Consider the following 24830-nt stretch of genomic DNA (forward strand, 5'->3'; position numbering starts at 1 on the left):
TCTAGTCTAAACCACCTGCTAAAGCAGGTTCACCAGAGCAGATCACACAGGAACATGTCCAAGCAGATTTTGTGTGTCTCCAGAGGATGAGACTCCACAGCCCCTACCAGTGCGCTGTCACCCTCAAAGTAAAGAAGTTTATCCTCAGGTTTAGACGGAAACTCCTATGCTCCAGTCTGTGCCCGCTGCCCCTCATCCTGTTGTTGTGCACCACTGAAAAGAGTCTGAACCTGAGCCCCAAGGCCACCTCCCAAGACCCCCCCAGCAGAAAGGTGGTGCGCACCGTTCAGCTTGCCGTGGAAATGGCTGGTGTTGAGAGTGCCAGGGAGATCAAAGACGGGGTTCCCCCGGTTCAGCCGGGGCTCTTGCTGCCTCCTGTCTAGGCTGCTTGCTAAGCCGGGCAACCCTGAAACACGATCCAGACCCAGAGGGTTCCTTCGCCTGTACTCCCGCCACTTCAGCGCTTGGGGAGAGAGGTGGTTCGCTAGGATGCCGCAGGCAGTGAGCACCAGACAAGAGGCGTGAGCAGACAAGAGGATGTGGAGGGGAAATGGGGAGAGAGAGAAGAAGAAAGAGGAGGGACAGAGAAAGACAGACAGCACATTAGTTAAAAGTCCAGCAGCATTCCAGGACGTTAGCACATAAACACGAAGGGAGGTGGGGGCCACAGCCTGGCAAAGCAGGGCAGGGTCCTGGGTGGCCTTGTGGCTGCAGGTATAGAGAGAGCAGGTTTAGGATGCCAGCACCTGGCATGGGGTGCTGTAAGATCAGCAGGTCCACGCTGCCTTCTCCAGAGACACAGTCTAGGTGTCAGGACTGGAGAGACATGCTCTTAGTGCAGGACTTTCTTTTTCAGGCAGAGCAATTGTAGAGGCTGTTTGGCACTGCAGCACCCAGATGCAATGTTGGCCCGGCCTGTGTCTATACAGGCAGGTGGCACTATAGGAAGCAGCCATGGCTATAGAGAGCTGGAGATGTTCCAAACTAACATGTCCTGGCAAATGAATACCTACCATTGAGAGGCCGTATTCCCATGCTGCTCAGGGGACCAGAGTTGCTGGTCTCGCTGCCACTTCTCCAGTGGGGATCTGCATGGCCTCCCACCCTGCTCATGGGCATACCACCCATGGAGAGCGGCGGGAGGGACCCACTGTGGAGTCGGTACTCGGAGAGCGGTGGGCTTGATGCCAGTGATGTCTCCTTCTTGAGAACTGGCTTGGGGTTCTCCTTTTGCCTCAGGGCATCAGCTTTGGTGGCCTGGGAGGGCTGCATGGCACTGATAGCAGGGGAAGACCTGGTGGGAAGCAGGCTGGCAGAGATGGGGCAGGACCTGCTCCTGGGGGGCTGGCTCTCTCCAGCTCGCTCTGTGGTGGGCGAGGAAGAGGACTCCACGCTTTGAAAGAAAGGCACGTTGCATCTCACAGGAGAGTAACTCCCCAGGGGGGACGGCCGGGTTGTCTCAGGAGCAGGCTTCTTCATGCAGCCATCATTGCGGGAGGCAGCTCCATCCACTGAGCGTTGGGTCAGGAACGTGCTGTGGGCTTGGCTCCCCACCACCCCTGACTGCTCTGCCAAGGTGGCCACGGTTGAGGAGTGGGAACTGGAGGAGATCTGCTGGCTGGCAGGCCGGTTGCTGGACAAGCTGTAGAGCTGGGAAAGGCTGGAGGCAAAATGGCTGTGCAGGGCACGGGCCTTAGGTGGCTTGCTGAAATGGTGCTGGAAAACAAACGGCTGGATGGGCAGAGTTGTGGGACGCTGGTCTTTGCTGTAGCGTACCACAGGCTTGCTGTCAGTGCCACCACCTTTGAGGAGAGAAAGGAGGACAGAGTGTGAGGATGGGCAGGGTGACAGTCATCATCAGCCCAGCAGATCGCAGGCGAAAGGGAGTATAGAATCATAGAATAACTTGGGCTGGAAGGGATCTTCAAAGGTCACCTAGTCCAACCCCCCTGCAATGGGTGGGGACAAACAGATCAGGTTGCTCAGAGCCCTGTCCAGCCTGGCCTTGGATGTTTCCAGGGATGAGGCATCTACATGTCCTCAACTGAGGGAGGAAGAGGATGAGCTAGTGACCAGTGACACATGCAGAGTGGTTCAAGTCTGAACTGGTTACAGACATCATGAGCTGGCATGGTAAAGACATGTGGCCCCAAATGCACAGTTTCCAGCTGTTGACAGCTGTCTGGAAGCATAAAGTGCTGGACCAGCAGCTGGTCTCTCCTGGTAGGGTTACCAGCTTCACATCCCTTCCCCATGCCTTGCTCTCAGGACAGCACAATGTCATGGCCCCAGGCTCCTGCCCTTGACCTGCCTCTGCCCAGGCTGCACGACAAAGACATGGCTCAATGCACTGTGGTGCTATAAGATTTTTTACCCCAAAGGACCATTCCCTCTCACATGTGCTGAGAACTCACCCAGCCAAGCACAGGCATTACATGCAATAGCACCGCAGCTGAGCAGCCCACACTGCTCTCAGTGCTGTCGAAAAGGTTGCTTGCTTCCCCTTCTTCTTCCCTCCTCTTCCTCCTGTAACTGTTCCACCTCTGAACACACCACTTCCTTCCTCCTCCTGCTCGTACCAGATCCAAGCAGGACATTCAGATCACAGCAGAATTAAAAGACCCTGGAAAAGGCAGGTCTGATCCATCAAACAATTGACAGGGATGTCCTTAAGGGAGTGTGCTGGGCTGATCCCCTATGCATGTCTGCAGCTCCTGGTGGGGCCACAGTATCCCAAGGGACAAAGATGAAGGGTGACATGCCATGCACACAGTGCACAACACACACAGGACTGGATGCACACACAGGGCTGACTGGGATCCCTGATCACTATCCATGTCTCATCCCAGCTTACTGCAACACTTTCTGCCTTGCCCCTCCCCCACTATGTGCCAGCAGTGTGCCCAGGTGGCCAAGAAAGCCAACAGCATCCTGGCTTGTATCAGAACTAGTGTGGCCAGCAGGACCAAGGCAGTGATCGTCCCCCTGTACTGGGCACTGGTGAGGCTGCAGCTTGAATACTGGGACAAAGGACCCATTCCAAGCAGAGCCCCGGTGTTACTGCTGCCTGCAGGATGTTCCAGTCCCCTCTCCCTTTAGCTAACATTCAGCAGGGCTTGCTTTCCCTCTAGTTCCTCCTCAGACCCTCTAGGCTCGCATGCTGCTTCAGCTGGTGCAAGGCAGCTCTGCCTCTATCTCCAGCCACAGGCAGGAGCTTTCCCCACAGACCTAATGCCTTTCTCGTTGTGACACTGCAGAGGAAGGGATCGCAGCAGGGGGTGCAGGAACTGCTGAGGAATTTTGTCCTGAGAGCTCCTGCCTGTCCTCTCCTTCCTGAGCAGCTCTTGCTCCTTCCAAGCACTCCCTCTGTAAACCTAGAGGGCTGCTACTTGTTTCCTGCTCCCTGTAGAGACCCGCCTTCCCTGCCATCCTGCATGGAGTGCATGTTCGAGGCTCAATAAACAAACAGGATCATACCGAAAAACACTCTCCTTCCAAAGGCCAGAATCTCTCCCACACCTGCCACAGCAATGAGTCACATGTTCTTCCTATCTCCTGCCAGAAATCTTCAGGGCACTAAAAGGAAGCAGTCTGGTACTTGGCATGTTAAGAGCTATCTACCGGAGCAGTCTGGTCAGAGCCCCATTTTAGAATCACAGAATCATAGAACAGTTTAGGTTGGAAGGGACCTTCAAAGGTCATCTAGTCCAACCCGCCTGCCATGAGCAGGGACATCTTCAACTAGATCAGCTTGCTCAGAGCCCTGTCCAGCCTGGCCTGGAATGTCTCCAGAGATGGGGTATCTACCACTTCTCTGGGGAACCTGTGCCAGTGTTTCACCACCCACATTGTAAAAAGTTTCTTCTTCATGTCCAGCTTGAATCTCCCCTTTTAGTTTAAAACCATTACCCCTTGTCCTATCACAACAGGTCCTGCTAAAATGTCTGTTCTCATCTTTCTTATAGGCCCCTTTTAAGTACTGAAAGGTTGCAATAAGGTGTCCCTGGAGCCTTCTCTTCTCCAGGCTGAACAACGCCCTTAGACAGGCTCCTACCTGTGAAGCAGGTACAAGTGCTGTCTAGGGCGGAGATAGAGGTCTCCTGCCATGCTGGACAAATGGCCATAGTTCTGATGGGGCTGTCACACAGCTTCCTCATCAGGACATGGAAACACAGTATCAAGGTGGAAAGCAACTAATGTATTAAAAGCTTTCCTGCAGAGGGAGCTGGCACAATTACCTTCCAGAGGAACCTTTGCTGCAGCCCAGTGCACTGTGGAGGACATGGCCAGGAGATTCCAGCTGAGACACGCAGGTCCTGTACTCTCTGCAGGACTCATGCTCTAAGTCCCGTCAGAAACTGCGGGAGGTCCCTGACCATGCAGTGAGAGCAGACCACTGGCTACACCTCTTCCCTCTCCACCTGTGCCCCATGAGGCTCCACAGAAGGCTAAAAACTCCTCAGCGGTTCCTTTCACTTTGTCTGCTGAGAACATGACTCTGCTGAGCATCTTCAGATCTCTGTCTTAGGAGCTAAAGGCAAGTGATTCTCATGGACTGGGGGACTACAACGCCCTGGAAAGGAGACAACTGTCCAAGCTGCACTGACCCTAAATGCTAATGCCATGTCCCCCCTCACATGATATGAGAGGTTTGCACAAAACCTCAAGAGGCTTCAGACATAGAAGGACACAGCATTTGCACCGATCTAGGTCTGAAATAAGCACAGCAGAGCTTTCTCACAGGGAATGGTAGACCCAGAAACAACCTGCACAGGCACTGGTCTCCCATCACCATGCCGATTACTCTGCTGCTCCCCTCAAGTCCCAAACAGCAGCCTTTCTTTTTACTTCTCCATTCTGCCTAGTTTGTCTCCTTACCGTCTGCACGGGCTCTAGCATCTCTTTGTCCGTGGCCACTGGCAGAGCCACTTGAGAAGCCGGCATCTGCCTCCATCAGCAGGGAGAGAGAAGCTTGCTCACCTGCCCCATGCCCACTGGGGACCTTCTCAGTGGAGATTGAGTCTTTGGTGGAACACAAAGCCTGGCTGTCACCAAAAGCATCATTTAAACAGAAGCCCTCGCAGCTCCGGTTCAGGCCATGGATGAAGGGCATGGGTGGAAGACTCTGGCTGCGGCGAGCTCTTTCTTCAAGGAAGCTGGGACCATCCCGCTGTGCCTCAGGGATAGGGGAGAAATCCAAAGAGGAATCACCACTGGACCGGAGTGGTGGGGAGATGCCATTCTTCTTCCGGCCTTTAGCCAGTTCAGCAAAAGATGTCACTCGCTTTGGGGGGGAACTCTGGATGGGTATCGCTGGGCTTTCACTCAGCTTGACAGGACAGCTCACCATGCGCTCCAAGGAGCCCAGCCTGCTGCTGGGACTCCTGTCCAGGTTCTGATCATAGCTCCTGGAGCGCTGCCGGCTTGTGTTGAGGTTAGGTGGTGACACATTCACATAGACCTGACCCTCAATCATGTTCTGTGTGGCTTCTCCGTTTGCCTCCTCTTCACTGCACTCCACGTTGCTTTCTTCCTGTTTCAGGTCAGGCCTTCTAAACAGATAGTATTCAGTGGGCTGGGCTGGACTACCTTTGGTTTGGTCTTCCGAGCAGCTAGTTATGGAAGATCCTGCTGGGCTGGGGGATGACTGGGAAGACAAGTCACATGTGACTAACTTATAGTAATTCTGAGTAGCCACAACAAGCCGTGCTTGGCTCTGGAAGCAGGCAGTGAGGTCTGAGCTCTCCGAAGTGCAAGGCTCACAGTGAAGGTGATAGGAGTTGCAGTTAGCGTCAAGAACAGGTGAGGAGGAGTGTTGACAGCCGCACACCTTCTCTGAACTCTCTGGGTGATGAGACTCGCAAGACATCTTGGATTCTGTGGGTGATGAATGCAAATCCAGGTAAAAAGCTCCTGTGTCTGAGTGGCTGCAGAAGGAAGAGTCACAAGACAGGTTGGCTGAATTCAGGTTAGATCGAGAATGGCCATTCATTTTGTTGTAAAGAGCACTGAAGTTCACCAGCACGCCATCGGAGCTGTTGCAGGAAGAGTCACTGATGTAACCCATCTGTTGGTCGATCACTTCAGACTGACTTGATGAACTGTAGCAGTGACAGTGCTGGAGCTCCGAGCTGGAACAGCTGCATGTCCGGCTGTGCGGGGCATCCTGATTCCTCAGCAATTCACCCGTGTTCTGGTTCCACTCCTGGTCACCACTATCAAAGGAGAAGCTGGAGGAGCTGCCGCGATGGCAGCTGTATTCATCCAGCTCCATGCATTCTGAGGCCTGGTGGCACCGGTTCGCATTGTTCCTCTTCTGGACATCATCACTGCTGATTTTGTCCTCTTGCCCATCTACCACACCTGACCGGCTGGCCATGTTCCAGGATTTCACAATGTGGCTGGAGTCGTGAAGGTGGAAAGGGGGCAAGGACAGCTCGTGCAGATGGAAAGGAGGTTTGCCAGCCACAAGTGAGTTGTGAAGGTGAAAAGATTTTTGACCCAAGTCATCCCCAAAAACGCTGAGGTCTTCGCCCTCAGTCAACAGAAACGGGTTGTGTCGCTTACTGACACCAGGGACAATCAAATCCCTTGCTTTGCCTTCTTTGCTGTCCGAGGCCTCTGCTGAGGTTTTGGAGGTCTGGAGAAAGCTGCTGTACACCAAGGAGTCAGTTTGTGAAAGGTCTCTGTCTGGAAGAGCAGAGGTCCGTGTAATGCTGAGCTCTGGCTGGCAGAAGGGGTTGGTCCTTTTGCTCACGGAGCAGCACTGTCTGTCAGGGACCTGGCAATGCACCAGTGGAATGTGATGGACAATCAGCGTCTCACCAGTCAGTTTGGGTGGACTATCCATGGTGAGGAATGCTCTTCAGGACATCAGTTAAGCTGGTGCTACCCATGGACAGGTAGGGCTGCACAGGAGAGGCAGGGAGGACTCTTCTCATGGGGGAATTCAGATACCTAGAGAGAGACAAAATCACAAAGGAAGTCAACTCTCAGGATAGGCAGTGGCTATTTGAAACATCCTTAGTTTGACTGAAGACTTCATGTGCTCACAAGGGCCACACAGATTGGTCCTTGTCAGCACGAACACCTGAGCACAAGGTCCAGAGCTGGCCTTCTTCAGGGAAAGCATCACAATGTAAGACAAACTTGTTCCCAGGCTCCTGAAACAAAACTTGTGTTTCCTAGTGACCCCTCAAAGCTTACCCAAAGTGAGCTACTAACCTCACTCAAGTAGCTAAAGGGTTACACAGACTCTGGGCCAAATGAAGACCTGACTGTGGATGGCACTGTACGATCACAGAAAAACATGCAGGCAGCACAGGGTCTGAAATGCAGTGCTGCACTCTGGTGAGAGCAGAACATCTTCTTGCACTGGATTCAACACATTTGCCTGCCTCTAGGTATCTCGAACTTCCCTTTAAGAACCAAACACTGAATGGCACTGCCAGACCTTGCAATGTTATAGAGACACAAATCTCAGCTGAGGCTGGAAAGCAAGAACAGACTGGAACAGGAAGGTAGCAACAATCATCCTTCTCCAAAATCCAGGAACCCCCAGGGGGTCCTGAGCTCTTCTAATGGTGCCAGAGGAGCATGCCAAAGTATGCATCTACTTATGTGTACAAATGCCTCTCCCACGAAAAGCAGATGACTTCAGTGAGGCCATGGGAAGCTACTGGTGATGGTTAAATAGGTCCCATATAGCACATTGCCTTCTGCTGACCCTTTGCTGATGGCTAAGCCTGAGCTCAAACTGGTTCTTTTTGTGGTCTAGGGTGCCTGGTTCACTCTCCACTAGCACTCTGCCACATTATCTGTGGCATTTATCTGCTCATTTTATTACCTGCTGCACTTCACAACAGTATGACTGACACAGCCCACAGTTTCAGGAGTTGTACAGGCAGGACACTAAGAGCCTCACTCCCTCAGTGTTCAGTAAATAAAGCTAGAGGAACATGTTCACCAGCATTTGATATGAGACAGCAAAGAACATATTGATTCCTCCTTCCACATCCAATCCAGAGGTCCAACATGCAGTCACCTCCACGACAGTCTGGAGAGGTTTTCCCTCTTGCCTTCCCTTCACACGTCAAAGAAGCCAGCACAGCAAAGTGCATGGGAAGGAAGCTAAGAGGGCAAGGAGAGGGAGAAACCACAAAAGACAACAGTGATCCAGGATGACCATGAGGGATTAGAAAACGACCTAGTGCTCTCATATATCCATCACTTGTTCTGAAAACCTTGGCTCAGACACCCTTGGTCAGCAATCCCCATCCTATATCTCATCCAGGCATGCCCAGTGCTTAAAACACATTGACACTACACACCATGATCCTGTTCCAGACTCCTGGACCCTGGGTCCGCTGCAATTGCTGACATTCAGGCTCCAGAAAGCAGCACTCACAATATCTGTGTTTGTGTACTTTACCCCAGCATTTGTGACTATGAGAAGATAATGGATCTGGAGCAGAGCTGCAAAGGCACATGGGAGCCCAGGAGGGCAACTAAGAAATGTGAGATAAGTGAAGTTAGAACAACAGTGTATGCAATGAGACAGCTCCACAGAAAGATCAAGAACTTCATTTTTTTTCAGTTCTTTCATGGCATAAGAATGGCAATTAAAAGGTGCTTAAAAATGATCAAAAGAAGTACTTTCCTCCCACTCATAGTAGTGCTTCTCACAGACACAGGATGATGCTGGCAGGAAAAAAATACTGAGATAGAAATGGACATAGTGTTTACAGTAAACACCTAATGATGTAAAATTTAATGCTAGCACCACTGTTAGAGAACAGACAAACCTTCTGGTAGACTCCACCAGAGATCATAATGATACCTACACAAGGGACACCCTCATGTCTGTGTCTGCTGGGATGTTTCACCCAGGATTAGGCTCTAAAGAAGAAAGGTCATCTGGACCACTTGGACCACATCCAGTTGGACTGTTGTGGGACCCCTAACCCTTACCCCATATATAGCCTCCATAATGCCTATATCACCCCTCACTCCTCTTTCAGTGACTCCTCTGTCTCACAAACCTCTGGCTCCTTTCCCACAGCCACCAAAAGGAATGAGTCTGTCCTCAGTCCAGCTCCTGGGACAAGACCTTTCACATGAGGGATTACCAAATTCACAGTGTTCAAAAACCACCATGGGCAACAGCAGCTCCTGGCTCTGTGTCCAGCACACCCGCACACTGAAAGTGGCATTCAGGAGCTGGGGCAGTGTTCGTGCCCCATTTTTTACCTTGCACACCGTTGCTGGTACATGTAGCAGCAGGAGCCCCTATTCATCCTGTAATCCCTCTCCAGAACTATGGCAAAAAAGCTGCCCCCCCACTGTCTGTCTGTCCTTGTTACTGCTTTGGTAGCTGATTGTAATGCTTAGATCGTGTCTCCCCATAAGATTTTGCTATATTTTGAGTGTTGCCACAATGCAAAGACTTGAAGAGCATAATTTTGAGGATACAGACCGTGATGACAGCACACTTCACTGCTGAAGCACTGAATCTCCGCTGTTTCTGGGAAATGGCTGCTTGGAGCTGGCTCCCAGCACCGATCTGCTGACAAGCCCTGCTGAGCAACACACACTTCACGTTGGTGCAGACGTTGCTGTGGGAGGACAAGGCTCGCACAGGCACACTTTGACATTTGACAGCAAAATGTCAAGAGATCTGACATGCAGCCATTTCCCAGCTGTCACTCTGGAGCCCTGGCTGCAACATGCAGCTCTGCCCAGCTATCTGGTTTCAGTGGCAGCGCAGGCTCCCCAGGCAGGCTGTGATTCACTGGCTGACGCAGATGCTGCAGCAGACAGATGCCCACCCTGCCCACACCCACAGCCTGCTCCCAGCACCAGGCTCTGAGGTCCAATATCACAGGCAGCATACAGCCAGCTCCTGCCCGGAGCCGGTCTGACAGCTTCCCTAGGGGTATGCCTGACTTTTTTTGTGACCTATATAACCCCATCTCCCTTGGGACACCTCTCCTGGCTTCCTCCTGTCTCAAGGATGCAGGAGGTTGGTAGTAGCACTGCCAGATCAGGATTATTCAGTTTCTAAAACCAGAGCATCCTTCCTGGCCATACCAGCCCTTGTCTCTCCCTCCCTTATACTGGAAGACTGTAGAAGGATCCTTCTTCTTCTGTTCAGGGTCTGGTAGGCTGGGATTGATACCGGAGAATAAAATCCAGCAAGCAAAGTAGTTTTAGATTTTGGTGGCTTTGATCAGCTCTTTGTAAAATCTTCACACCTCTTTGTAAGTGGAAATTTCCAGATGAGGGGATAGCAGACTGTACCTGAACACTTTTTGCCAAATCAGTTCATTCTTTTTATTTATTATTTGCAATAGCACAGTCCCACAGTGAGTTGAATCCTGCTCAGTCCTATACATACAACACGAGACACAGCATACAGCAATGATCCCTGACCAGAAAAGCATGTGGTGACACTGCAAGGCAGGGAGGCACACAGGGAGCACCATGACTGTAAGCACATCGGTACAAGAGCCACTTTGACTGCAAGTTTCAAAATTCTTTACCTTCTCCATGCTGACACCATCTTCTGCTACACAGGAGGTATGGGTTGTTTATTCAGTCAGCTCTTTCTTGAGGTTCTAAGGGTTATCTGGAGAAGGCCAGACACTTCATTACCAGTGGATGCTTCACTCCAGCCAAGCTAATACAAAGCAGATGTGGCAGATGCACCCTCTGCCTGCCCCACTCCCAAGAGCAACAGAAACTTCTAGGCTGATGGACCACTATGGTCATGTACACACCCCGTGGTTGACAGGCAAGGCCTTTCACCAGTAAGACACCTTGGTTGAGAGAAGGTTCTGGACAATTACCATAGATGACCACAGCTCAGATTCTACGTGGGTATAAATGGAGCCCACCAGAGACCCCAGCTGAGTTGGTTTTCCTTGGAGTAGCAAGTCTGTAGATGAAGACTCTTCTCTTCAGACTGGCCACCTAGGGAACATTTCCTGGGGACTGAAACACCTTGCCAAACTGGTAAGTGATCTAGGTACCCTGGAGAGTCGTCACTTAGACACAGAGTGGGAAGATGTGCATTTTGAACCATCACTCTAGAGTTTTAGGATCTGATCCTTTTGAGTCAGTTGCATAGTAATTGAACTCCTAACTATTGTCCAAACCCATGTTGTATAATGTTATTGGAGTGCTGAATCATTTTGGACAAACCTCATTTGCAGATGGTTTCTGTTAAACAGATATGGTTAGAATAAAGCCTGTGCAGAGCTTGTTGCCTGCCTAAACTGACATGGGGGTGCTTGCCTAATAGCAGAGAAGGACAGCTTTTTGCCAGCCACCTATGATGTGGTGTGGAATTTGCTTCCCCAGGTGCCCCTCCATAATAGGTTTGAGGTCCTGGATCTTGAAGAAGAGGTAGGTGAGGATGTGGTACAAGGCCCACCTATAAGGTCACAAAGGAAGAGGTGGTTGACTCCACACCTCAAGACTGCCTCCGATAAGAAAGAAAGAAGGGTAATTGTAGTAGGCGATTCCCTTCTGAGAGGGACAGAGGGGCCAATATGCAGAGTTGACCATCATCATAGGGAATCTTGTAGTCTACCTGGAACCTGGATCAGGGATATCATCAGGGTGCTCCCCAACCTGATACATCAAACAGACTACTACCCACTGCTGATCTTCCAAACAGATGGGGAGGAGGCTGCATCCCGTATCTGAGGGAAATGAAGAAAGATTTCAAGGCCTTGGGACGGTTGGTGAAAGACTCTGGGGCACAAGTGAATTTCTCTTTCCTCCTTCCATTTTTGGGTGATGACGTGGGATGGAACAGAAGAATTCAGTCCATACAGGACTGGCTACAAGGCTGGTGCTACAGGCAGGACTTTGTATTCTTTGACAACAGCTGGTTTTACAAGACATCAGTCCAGACAGTGATATGTGGGAAAGGTTTATCTTGCAGGGGCAAAAGGATGCTGGGACAGGAATTATCAGGGCTCATTTGGAGAGCTCTAAACTAGATTTGAAGGGGGTTGGGGTTGTGGCTGGGCTTGCATCAGTGGGGCAGCACTCTAGAATTGATAAAGACCAGGAGACGTCCCATCCCCTAGGGTGAAATCAGTGTGCTCAACTCACTCTCTGAAATGCCTGTACACCAGTGCACTCAGCATGGGGAATAATCAGGAGGAGTTAGAAAGGAGATTATGATCTGGTGGCAATTACAGAGACATGGTGGGACAGCTCCATGACTGGAATGTGATCATGGATGGCTATGTCCTTCTCACGAAAGACAGGCCAGCCAGGCGAGGTGGTGGATTTGTTCTTTATGTGGGAGAGCAACTGCAATGTATTGAGTACTGTCCAGGCATGGATGAGGAGCGAGTTGAGAGTCTGTGGGTGAGAATTAAGGGTCAGCCTGGCAGGGGTGATACTGTTGTGGGTGTCTATTACAGGCCACCAGATCAGGGTGAGGAAGTTGATGAGGCCTTCTACAGGCAGCTGAGAGCAGCCTCACAATCACAGGCCCTGGTTGTCATGGGGGATTTTAACTTCCCTGATGTTTGCTGGAAGGACTGCTCAGCCAGCCAGCCACAGTCCAGGAGGTTCCTCCAGTAGTGCCTTGATGATAACTTTCTGGTGCAAATGGTGGAGGAGCCGACAAGCAGAGGAGTGCTGCTGGATCTCATCTTCACTAGCAAGGAGGGTCTGGCTGAAGCAGTAAAGGCTGAGGGCTGCCTTGGTTGCAGCAACCATGAGATGGTGGAGTTCAGGATCTCATGTGGCAGGAACAGAATAGCAACCAGAATTTCAACCCTGGACTTCAGCAGGGCCAACTTTGACCTTTTCAAGCAATTGCTAGGGGAAATCCCATGGGCAAGGCTGCTTGAAGGTAAAGGGGCCCAAGAGAGCTGGATTGCATTCAAGGACTGATTCTTCCAAGCTCAGGATCAGAACATCCTGACACGTAGGAAGTCAAGGAAGGGAGTCAGGAGACCTGTGTGGTTAAGCAGGTGACTGCTGGGTAAGCTCAAATAGAAGAGGAGAGTTTAAAGATCATGGAAGGAGGGGCTGGCCACTTGGGGAGAATATAAGGCTGCTGTCAGAGGGTGTAGGGAGGCAACTAGGGAAGCTAAGGCCTCCTTAGAATTAAACCTTGCAAGAGGGGTCAAGGACAACAGAAAGAGCTTCTTCAGATACATGGCAGATAAAACTAACACTAGAGGCAATGTAGGCCCACTGATTAATCAGTTGGGTGCCCTGGTGACAGAAGATACAGAGAAGGCAGAGTTACTGAATGCCTTCTTTGTCTCTATTGCAGGCTGTCCTGAGGAGCCCCGTACCACTGAGGCCCCAGAGGAAGGCAGGACAATGGAGGAGTTTGCCTTGGTTGCTGAGGACTGGGTTAGGGAGCAGTTAGGCAATCTGGACACCCATAAATCCAAGGGTCCGGATGGGATGCACCCACGGGTGCTGAGGGAGCTGGCTGAGGTCATTGCTAGACCATTCTCCATCATCTCTGCTAAATTGTGGGAAATGGGAGAGGTGCCTGAGGACTGGAGGAAAGCAAATGTCACTCCAGTCTTCAAAAAGGGCAAGAAGGAGGACCCAGGTAACTATAGACCGGTCAGCATCACCTCCATCCTTGGGAAGGTGATGGAACAACTTATCCTTGGTGCAATCTCAAGGCATATCAAGGGTAAGAGGATCATTAGGGACAGTCAACATGGCTTCACCAAGGGTAAGTCATGCTTAACCAACCTCATAGCCTTTTATGAGGGCATAACCAGGTGGTTAGATGATGGCAAAGCAGTGGATGTGGTCTATCTTCATTTTAGTAAAGTATTTCACACAGTCTCCCACAGCATTCTCGCAGCTAAACTGAGGACGTGTGGTCTGGACGATTGGGTAGTGAGGTGAACTGTGAACTGGCTGAAGGAAAGAAGCCAGAGAGTTGTGGTCAATGGGGCAGAGTCCTGTTGGAGGCCTATATCTAGTGAAGTCACTCAAGGGTCAGTACTTGGACCAGTACTATTCAATATATTCATCAACGACTTGGATGAGGGAATAGAGTGCACTGTCAGCAAGTTTGCTGATGACACCAAGCTGGGAGGAGTGGCTGACACTCCAGAAGGCTGTGCTGCCATCCAGAGACCTGGACAGGCTGGAGAGTTGGGTGGGGAGAAATTTAATGAAATATAACGAGGGCAAGTGTAGAGTCTTGCATCTGGGCAGGAACAACCTCAGGTTCCAGTACGAGTTGGGGAATGACCTATTAGAGAGCAGTGTAGGGGAAAGGGACCTGGGGGTCCTGGTGGACAGCAGGATGACCATGAGCCAGCACTGGGCCCTTGTGGCCAGGAAGGCCAATGGTACCTGGGGGGGATTAGAAGGGTTAGTAGGTCAAGAGAGGCTCTCCTTCCCCTCTACTCTGCCATGGCAAGACCACATCTAGAATATTGTGTCCAGTTCTGGGCCTCTCAGTTCCAGAAGGACAGGGAACTGCTGGAGAGAGTCCAGCACAGAGCAACAAAGATGATTAAGGGAGTGGAGCATCTCCTGTGTGAGGAAAGGCTGAAGGAGCTGGGTCTCTTTAGTTTGGAGAAGAGGAGACTGACGGGTGACCTCATTAATGTTTATAAATATGTGAAGGGTGAGTGTCAGGAGGATGGAGCCAGGCTCTTCTGGGTGACAACCAATGATAGGACAAGGGGTAATGGATACAAACTGGAACACAGGAGGTTCCACTTAAATCTGAGAAGAAAGTTCTTCACAGTGATGCTAACAGGCACTGCCCCAGGCTGCCCAGGGAGGCTGTGGAGTCTCCTTCTCTGCAGACATTCAAACCCGCCTGTACACCTTCCTATGTAACCTCATCTGGGTGTTCCTGCTCCTGCAGGGGGATTGGACTGGATGATCTTTCGAGGTCCCTTCCAATCCCTAACATTCTGTGACTCTGTGATTCTGTGATCAATGCTTGCATCTCAATGTGTATTTTTTTATATATATATCTATATATGTATGTGTATATATATATATACATATATACATGTTAAAGACTCATTAATTGCAGCAAAGTTCTAGGTAAGAAGCAGGAGAGGAGCACTGAGCAACACAAGATGGTTCGGCACTGATCTGAGAGTTGCCTGCCAAGCTGTACCTGTGCTGTAGAAAGTAGGCAGCAAGCTACAGGTAACAGGGACATGCAGCACCTTGCAGAGCTGAGCCCTTCAGGCTCTGCACCTCATGCCTCCAAATCGCCCTTCCGTCCCATCCTCAGAAACTAAGGACGTTGTGCTGATTTTCAGGGTGGGCAGTGCAGCTCCATGGCTTCTGGATTACAACCTCCTGCCTCTGCAACGCTGCTGAGAAGATGCAGAAGCCATCAGAGCTGGCTCCATACTGGCCTGCAAGGTTCTTCTTCAGCTAGAGGGGGCTGCTGCAAACACCAGCCTTGCCTCTAAGTGTTGATGCGTTAGGTGTGTCGGTCACATATCTCCAGGCATACCCCACTATCTGTTACGGCTCCAGCCACGCTTTTGGAGTTCCATCGCTGATTGCTTAATACCCTGCTCTGATCAGTCCTCTCAGCTGCACATGTGGGGCGGACGGGTTCAACATGCTGTGACACAAGTTTCCTCACAAAATGTAATGCAATACTGGGGGAAGCATGCAGAAATGTAAGAAATAAGTGTGATTTAAATGCAAAAAGTTTGTGTATATGTAGAACCAAGGATGAAGAGGCAGGAGCACGATCATCAGAACAGTCAGTTGGAGGCGATGCTGGCTTTTCGGAGGCTGGCTTTTCTGAACAGATTTATGTTTCTACAAATCTCAAGTCACTTCATCTATGAAACTGAATGCCTAATGGAAAGCTTTAACTGTGAAGGTTCTTGCTGGCTCTTTCTGAATGACTATGGTTTCACTGTCATTATCATCTTCCTCAGACTGACCAAGATCCACCATGTCACTCAAAGGTGAAAGATGGAAAAAACAGGGTTAAAATCTGGGCATTCAGTTACATAGATGAGCCAGCAAAAATCCCTTTGTACTGCAGCTGCTTGTTCATTGAGTGCTGTTCTATGTGAATCCCGGAGCGATACAGAGCATTTGCATTAACATGCCTGAAGAAACCACACAGGTCTACAAAACAGGCATGATCACAAATGCTGCAAAAAGCAAAGGCTTCTGTGGGGTTGCAGACGGGGGCACAACACAGACCTCTCTTCTTTGCTCCACAGTGAGAGATATAATCAGTTTACTCCCTGTAAGTCTACCTCCAGGCAAAAGGGCTGCGAGATGAATCCAAACTGAAAGCCACTCTTCAGACAGCACGGGGAATCTCAGAGCTCACTGGTTCCAGGACCAGTTTCCAGGATCCCAGTAAGGCAGTTTGTCCCTGCCCCAGCTTTGCCACTCCAAAAGCTGACAGAAAGTACTGAATGCTTTTAAAAAACATAAAATGGGAAAATTCCAGCAATCTGGAGTGCATTCACGGAGCAGCATGAATGAAGAGGATGGGGTGAGGGGCACGGGATGAGTGGCCTGGGAACGGGTCTGAACCACCCATGTAAGTAAGAAGAGGGTGGAGGTGAGGAAGCCTGTAAGTTGCTGTAGGGTGGGACTAGCCAGACGTATTTGTTTGGACATCTGTTTATTTCTTGCCAGCTAATACATCTCTGCCAAATTCAAACCTTCATTAAATGCTTCAGTAAATCATCCAGTTTAAGGAAATAAAAGGTGTAGAAGAAAAACCTGCTTGTTTGACTCATCCTAAAACTCTAGCTCTTTTTCCCTTCCTCGGAGAACAGGGAGCTTAGTGATGGTGGTCTGCCTGGTCCCAGGGTGAGTATTCCAGCACCCTGTATGTAAACGGAGCTGCAGTAAGACTAAATACTTAGTACATCTGTGCCTCAGCTCAGGCTGGTTCCCCTCCTGTCCCTGAGCAAACAGTGATTCCTGAAAAGAACACTTCTATTTTCTTTCCTCAGGGAGGTGCTGCCTGGGCCAAGGCTTTTTCCAGTGGTTTCCAGGACAGCCTGACTAAGCTCATGATTAATGTATCATTACATCCCAGAACTATACAGGGTTATGATGTGTTCAAAATGGAAACTGCAGCACATGACGATCAATCACAGCCCTTGTGCGCATGACAGCAAGGAGCTGCACAGGTCAGGGGCTTGTCAGCAGAGATGAGAGGGTGTGTGAGAGGAACATAAGCAATAGGTAATGTGTATTCCTGCTGATAAACACAACTGGCATGAGGCAGGTATTGCCTCCCAGTCAGAGGAAAAGAAGCCCCACCTGCTTTGTGCATTTTGAGTTACGGAAGACATTCAGAAATAGCTCAAGCAGCAGATCTATACCAGCTAACACAGGAGCTAGACAGTCACCAAACTAGTTTCTCCCATTTCTGTGCTCTCTTGCTCCATGACTCATCATCTGGCATCTGGCACTTGGCAGGAGCCACTTACAGGCTGTGACTCACGAGCATCCAACGAGGTGATCTGGGCTGGAACCTGCTCCTCCTCCTCCCCACTGGCCCTCCTCTGCCCCAGCCCCCACCGCACATGCTCCTAATTACTATATGCAAATCCACAGAGGAGAAAATGACTGATGTTTCTAGCTGTTAAAATCAGACCAAAATTGCTGCTGAATTAACTGTAGACAGAGTAAATCCTTTCTTAACACAGACGCTGCTCCAGTGGCAGCAGCAGGAAGATGAACCACACTTCTATAGCACCTTTCTGCCTGAGCACTCTGAAAACATACTGAAGATCTCACAAGAGCAGAAATTACACAATTCCCTTTTGAAATAGGGCTCTGCCTGGGTGCTGGAGCCTGGCTGCTGAAGGGTTCCTGGAGCACTCAAGAACTCATGAAGAAAGGAAAATAATCCTATAAGCAAAGGAAATGGCTGGGCAGAATCAGTAGCTGAAGGTGCCAAGCTTAACTCCCCCTTAACTGCACAGTTTTGGCCAAGGCTTAGCTGCAAAGCAGGACTGTCAGCTGGCTCCCTTATGAACGTGCTCCTTCTACAGACCTGCCTGCCTGAGGACCCTAGGAGCCAGGGGCTGCAGCTGAGGACTGACAGAAACACAGCCAGCAGCTGTGGGTGAACCAGAGTCAAAGCCAGCAGAAATGCAGAATGAAGGTTTTCCTACCAGCTCCTACGCCTGGAAGCTGTGAGCTCAAAACTCTCCATCACAACAGCCACAGGAGGGCAAGGAATAAAGTGTCCTGCTGAGGGAGTCAGGCATCAAACTCAGTGACGCTTCCAGGATCAAAGCTGACTCTCTGACCTATGCCTGCAGGTGTACAAGGTGGCAAAGCTGCTCCCAAAGTGTGTTACACAGCTACAGGCAATGGCGAATGAGCAGCTGTTCTTGCTCAGGTGTGCACTGCCGGAGTGGAGGCTCTTGAGATGACAGCAAGAGATGGAAAGGGTGTGGATGCTTAATACGGAGATATTGTCAACAGCACTGGAGGTTTCAGGGTATCCTGACGATCTGAAGCATCTCAAGAACTACTAAACTTCAGAAAGACCTCTCAATGAGAGGTCACAAATCACTTCCACTGGCCCCTCAAGGACCTTCCCCCATAACATTTACTGGAATATGACTTCAGAAAACTTGTTATTGTCCAGACCATGGCAAAGGAGAGGCTCTGCTTAGCCAAGGCTTATGGGAGGATAATTTCAGAACCAAGTTTCATCTGAACAAAGAAAAAGCACATGAGAACAGCTCCATTCCAAGTAGATCTAGATCCTCAATCACCTTCATGACTTGGGGAAAAAAGATGAGCTAAGTCCTGAGAGGGGCAAAGGTCTGTCTTCACAGTGATAGGATCTCACTGCTGTACAGGTCAGCACACCCATACAGACTCCAGCCACTCCACAGCCGCATACCTTCACTATTGCTTCCTCTGCATCCAGATCAAAACTGACATTGCATTTCTGTCTAGACCACCCCTTGCAGGAATCACAGCCGCAAAACCATCCTGAACCCTCCCTGAAAGGCAAAAGCGTCAGCGATCACTGGGAAAGGCCGACCAATAAGGAACTCAGTCTTAAGAAAACTCAGTTAGAGAGGCTGTAAAATCATGCTTACTGTCTATTCAGTCCAGAGCTTCATGTATGTAGGAATCGCTCACCATCAAGTGAAAAACAAACATTTCTGGGATGGCAGATTACAGATGTACAAGCGCATGTAGCAACACAGCAAAAGCAAAGCAGGTGGCAAAGGTGGCTACAGGACAGTGAAGTAAAACCACAGCAGGTCCAAGTTCTTGAAATAACTGAAGTACAATCCCACAAGGCACCATAAATAAAGCTGCTAGAGATGTCAGAAAGGTCCAGCAGTATTATTTGCAGCGTTGAACACAGCAGTGGTGCAATGGTTTGCTATCAGGATTAGGTAACCATCACCCAGTGAACAGGAGAAGCAATGCAGGTGTGGCATTACCTAGCAGAGATGGCCATCAGTTCTACCAGACAGCAAGAATGCATGCATCTGCATAGCTGTATTATTTTTAAATCATGCAATCCTACATGTTATTTAATATGCACTGTATGTAACCAGATCAGGAGCTCCAAAATCAAGCACAAACAGAAAACATCACAGCAGCAGCCTGGTTTTATTAGATGTTCCTCCACATAGTGCACATATAAACGGTTTTTTAAGCAGCAGCTACGTCCCACAGCTGACTCCTGCAAAGACTGCAGGAAACTTTAATGCTTCTTAGCTCTAGGTAGATCTGCCAAGACCAGAAACAGTAACTGGATACACAAGAAGAAATTTTCCACCTCTCCAAAGCAGGAATATGCAATAAGGAATTCAACAGTCTGGAGGCTGGCAGCACCCTGATTTGTGGATGATAGCATGCTATAAAGCAAAAAGGCCAAGTAACAGCCCAATAAAAACAGCATTTGATGAGATTAATGCATCCAATTTATCTTGCTCTCTCAAGGACATCAGGACCGTGTATACTTTTGCTGCTGATGTCCAAATGCTTTTAGATCACAGGCTGGATTTTGCAGTCCCTTGAAGGTAGCTAGAGGAAAAGATCCTGTAACACATAAAGCTGAAAAGAGAATTTGCTTGATTACTGTCAAGACTGTACATTTATTGACCCTTTTTTGGTCAGGTCCCTGAACAAACAGGTCCACTGTAATCAAGTCCAAATGCTGTCTGAAGCTCATTTCAGCAGAATTCAGGGTGGGTGACAAAATGGCAGAATGATTTCCAAGATGACAGGACAAGAAGCTTCTGAAATGGGAACAAATCCTTGGACCATTGCAAGACTCCCCCTCGTCAAAGGCAGTCTCCTTCATAGGAGAACAGTTTATGTCTAGTAGTGGGTTTCATAACACAACCATAGAAAGTTAGGAGCCTATACAAGTGTTATATATTCTTGACATCCCTTATAACATCCTGCTCTTTTTTTTTTTTTCTGAATTCTTGCAAATTTTAGGGTTTGTAAATTCCTGAACCAGTAAGTTCCACACCAAATTATATGTAGTTAGTCTATCAGTCCTTTTGAACATACGGGCATTTAATTTTGTTGCTTGTCCTTGGGCTAGGGCAGGGAAAGTACCATATTTTCTACTACATTTGCCACCCTCCTGAGCCATCCCAAGGTTTTCATTCTGCTCACATACAAGAGTATTCTCAGATCCTTGGTCTGGTCACCAGCCTCTCTCCAAGTGTCCTCCTGATGTGTGGGTGTGTTTCCATGTTTGCACGGCCAGTGGCAAAGCAGAACTCAGAGGATCTGGATGAAACCGCAGCATCAATTTACGTAATAGAATATTTTCCATGCAACAGAACTAACAAAAGGCAAGCCAGAGCCTTAATAAAATACTTATGAAGCAGACCAGGCACTCCTAATGATTACAAATACTTTTCTTCTGAGAGGAGAAACTTATCCTTTGCAGGGGCTGGCACCCCAAACCAAACTCAGCTTGTAGCTATTTGGGACAGTTTATTTTAGGATATTGCTCCACAAGACAGCTCATGTGCTAATTAGGTTTGGAATGACTGGGCTCAACAGAGCATTAAGGGTCTAACTAACTAAATCTGATAACCCTGGATTAACCAAGGTCTTCTGCTAAGGAAAGTCTTGCTGGGCTGCAGAGGATGCAGAGAGCTATTCAGCAGGAGAAAAAAGGAGGGCAAATGGGGATGATCCTTGGCTCTGGATTGGAAGAGCAGGTCAGAGTCCCAGCAAGACTACTGGATGGATGACCATTCTGCTTTTAATCACTTCAAGGAGGTTCAAGAAACAGAAGAGACACCTTAAGACTTCCTAGCTAGAGCATGCTCACGTTTGGACACCTCCTTTCTTGAAGCTGTTGCGTCCTTTCTGTGCCAGATTGTCTCAGAAAAGAAGAAGAACCTGCAACAAGTGGTGAGGAAGAGTTTATCTCTCCTAAGCCCTTGCACTGAGATGTGCCTGAGCTCAACCAGGAGGTTTCAAAACTCCGCAACTTCTAAACTTGTGCAATAAATGCACTGGGTAGTCTTATTCACACAAATGCCAAGCCTTTTGGGAATATTGCTGGGGTTTTAAGCTTGACAGAAAGCTTCCTGGACTAATTAATCACAGTATGTGAAAATTATTCCTAGTATCAGTTTCAAATAATGCTCCTTAATTTTCTGGAATACTTCCATGTTACAAGCAGGGCAGAACATAAATCATTATCGTCTTTCTCCAGACTGTTCATTATTTTACATCGTGAGCCCTACAGTTTCCCCTTTAACACAATTCTCACTTCTTCAGTTGCTCCTCTTATGAGAGTTTTCCAGGGCTTTCTGCAGTTTTCTGGGCAGTTTCTCAACTTCCTCCAACTCTGCAGTCATGTTTCTGAGCTGGGGTGACTATTTGCACACAGTTTCCCAGTGAACATTGGGATGTTCTTTGCTTTCTGTATCAACATTAGGAGACTCTGTACCATAATTTTCTATTCCATTTCTTATGTATCCTAACTTTCTTACGTAGATGTTCACCCAGTGAAGTTCCTTATGAGCAAAGTGACATCCAGGTACTTTTTTTGTAGTTTAATGGCATCAGTTTAATGAGTTTGGATCAATTTAATCAGTTTAATGATTTGGAAACCAATGAACTGTACTTTTGTGATTCTCCTGTGTTACACACAGTTATATAACATAGCATCAAAAGCTCAAGCTTTGCACCAAAACTAGCCTACTAGAAACCAGGGTTTTTTCTTCTGTATCTGTTATCTGAGGAGTCTCTTTTTGCTATATGTGGAGTGTGGCTTTTGGGGGTTTTCTCCCTCAAGTTGCACAAACTATTGTCATAGGCCTGTGGGGAGAGGTTTTGCACGTTCCATGGAAATTCTCATTGTGGTTTCCCAAGAGATATGGAGGGCATCAATGTCTGATTAAGGTCTGGGCTGAAGGGTATTTTTGCCGGCGAATTTGCCTCATTCAATCAATGAGGTCTGGTGGTTTGCCTCCATGAAAGAAGATTCCCCCTCTGTTTCGATGGGCAGGCCAAGAGATTGTTGTGGTTTTTCTTTTCAGCGTCAGCTAATGCCAAGAGGAAAGCAGACAACAAGGCAGTAGATCAAAATACTGGCTGTCAAACATGCTCTGGTACAGAGGGGAATCACCTTTCAGTGCCTCCAGGACAAATATCAATGCTTTGCTTCAGATTGGGGTGTTTCTCCACCACGCTGTACCAAATCACATCAGCAGCACAAAGCCTGGGAGAGGTCAGGGTTACAGAGGAGATGACATTCTTTGGGGTCTCTATAGCTTGTGCAAAGTCACCAGCAGAAGCACACAGAACAGAAATCCCAGTGGGTCAACAGCTGCCATCAGTGTCTCAACAAGATATGGTCAAACACCACCTGAATGACGTGTGACTGGAGGGGTCTCACCTTTGTGCATTAACCACTCTCATGCCATTGCTTGTCAGAGCTGGGACATACCTGTTTCTGGCAGTTCCTCCTCTCCTCCTCTCTTATTGTGCCATGAACTGCCTAGCCCTGCTGTACTAGGGTCTACAGACCACCAGGGATGTCTGAGGTCCCCCTCTGCTCCATGCTGCCTCATCTTTCCTCTGACCCAGTCCTCCCTCCAAAACAGCCAATCTTAAGAGGAAACAGAGAAGGGAAGCACAGGGGTATGAAAATGCTGTCAGACTGTAATAAGTCATCACCACCTTTGGAGTGCTTTATAAATATCATAAGTGTCTGCAGAAATGAAAATGAGGCATAGGACATGGAGTTGAAAGCAGGGGGAGACATCGGGGTAAGGAAGATGATCTCCTCAAGGACAATTTCAAGTACTATGACCCGCAGCAGATAAATCCCAGCAGTAGGTTAAGTTAGGTGCCACTGAGTGTGGACGAGAGGAAACAGCTTGTTGCTGATAGAAAACGGCTGATGCTTGCTGAAATCCACTCGTTCCTCTGAAGGATCAAGCTACAATAACTGCTCATGATAAGCCACATCCAGGTAAGAAATCCCTTAGAAGTGGCTACAACTACTCACATACTAACAAGTGGTGAAGGAGAGGTCAATCACAGTAAGCCAAACCCCACAGCAGATGTGTCATTTCAGGTATCGACCATTAGAATGAACTAGGCAAAGCCAGGGAAGATATACCATGTGGCCAAACAATATATTGGGACCAGAGATATCAATTATTAATAACTCCTAGATCTTCTCATATATTGGCCTATGACTCTACCACCTGAGTCAGTGGGAAAGGTCTGAGGGTCAGGCTGCAGAGAAAAATGCCATGAAAGCAGGCTCTGGAACTAGCCTTACTACTCAGAGTAGTAAATTGCACTGGCACAATGGTCCAGATGGGTCATTCTCCTTGCTGAGGACATGTATGAGGACAGCTATGCTATCTGAGCTACACAGAAGACACATGACAATGCAGCACGATGCACACGTCCCTGCTCTTCACCATGTGAACCTCAGAGAGGGACCAAAAGAAGGTGGCCTGGTAGACAATTTAGGTGAATTTGGCCTACTAGGCAAGAGGAGGCTGAATATGCCTGCAGTTGCTCCTGCAGCAACAGAGGTAGAGCAAAACAGAGAAGAGCCTGCCCACTGAAAGTATTTAGGTCAGACTTTTCCAGAAGCGATGGCAGCTGGTGCCAGTTTACAAAGAATAAGGTGCAGTTCTGGAGTAAAAACAAACAGATGAGATGAGTCTATGTAGGAAGGACTCCTTGCTCCCTTAATGGGTAACACATGAAGAGCTCGTTCCCAGAGGGTTAGAAGAAGCTGAGATGATGTAGCTGGTGCAGAACCAGGTCTGTGTTAGCCAACACTCAGGAGCACAAATTTTCCCCACGGTTGACTGCATCACAGTTAAGCAACACATCAGCTCAAACCTCACATCACGACTTGAGTTCTTGTGAAAAACTTATTTTCTTGCAAGTGTATGTCCGGTTTTTGTTCTGGCACCGATATGCAGGAAAGTTCCTGAGTGTTTGTTAGAGCCACAGATGCTCAGGTAAGACTCCACATCTGGGAACCAGAGGGAAGTCAAATTCTCCAGTATGGTACCCCCCATGGTCCATGTGTCCCACCCTTCCCCAAGAACAGAGCACCGTCTAGTCTGAGGTGACAGTAGGTCCCAGGGAAGTTGTCAGTTGAAAATCTGCTGTGTATTTGCCAAGATCTGCCCTACAAGGTCTCTTATTTTTTCTTTTCTTTCCTATAACTCCCAGAGGATAAAATCCCCTTTTCCCAGAAGGAACTCCTAGCTCCCACAACCCTGAGATACCTGTATCATTGGCTCAAAAAGCACAACAATTACACTTGGTCCCTGCTATTGGAGAGCAACTTGTGCTGGAGCCGA

At 48.8% G+C, this 24830-nt stretch overlaps 1 protein-coding gene across 9 annotated transcripts in view; it reads right to left on the reverse strand.

Moving 5' to 3' along the window:
- The window catches only part of RUSC2 (RUN and SH3 domain containing 2), a 66843-nt gene that overhangs the window by 12991 nt on the left and 29022 nt on the right, over nt 1–24830 (reverse strand). For 7 of the 9 annotated variants that reach the window (XM_071802451.1, XM_065861499.2, XM_065861492.2 and 4 more), the window contains 3 exons: nt 4879–6957; nt 1014–1802; nt 284–484 (listed from right to left, as the gene is read on the reverse strand). In XM_071802451.1, coding sequence (XP_071658552.1) covers nt 284–484; nt 1014–1802; nt 4879–6850 — 2962 coding nt within the window. In that variant the 5' untranslated portion in view covers nt 6851–6957. The remainder of the gene's footprint in view (nt 1–283; nt 485–1013; nt 1803–4878; nt 6958–24830) is intronic. The other 2 variants (XM_065861501.2, XM_065861502.2) reach the window with 2 other exon arrangements.

The sequence above is a fragment of the Patagioenas fasciata genome, chromosome Z (genome assembly GCF_037038585.1).
Source record: "Patagioenas fasciata isolate bPatFas1 chromosome Z, bPatFas1.hap1, whole genome shotgun sequence".
NCBI classification, from domain to species: Eukaryota; Metazoa; Chordata; class Aves; order Columbiformes; family Columbidae; genus Patagioenas; species Patagioenas fasciata.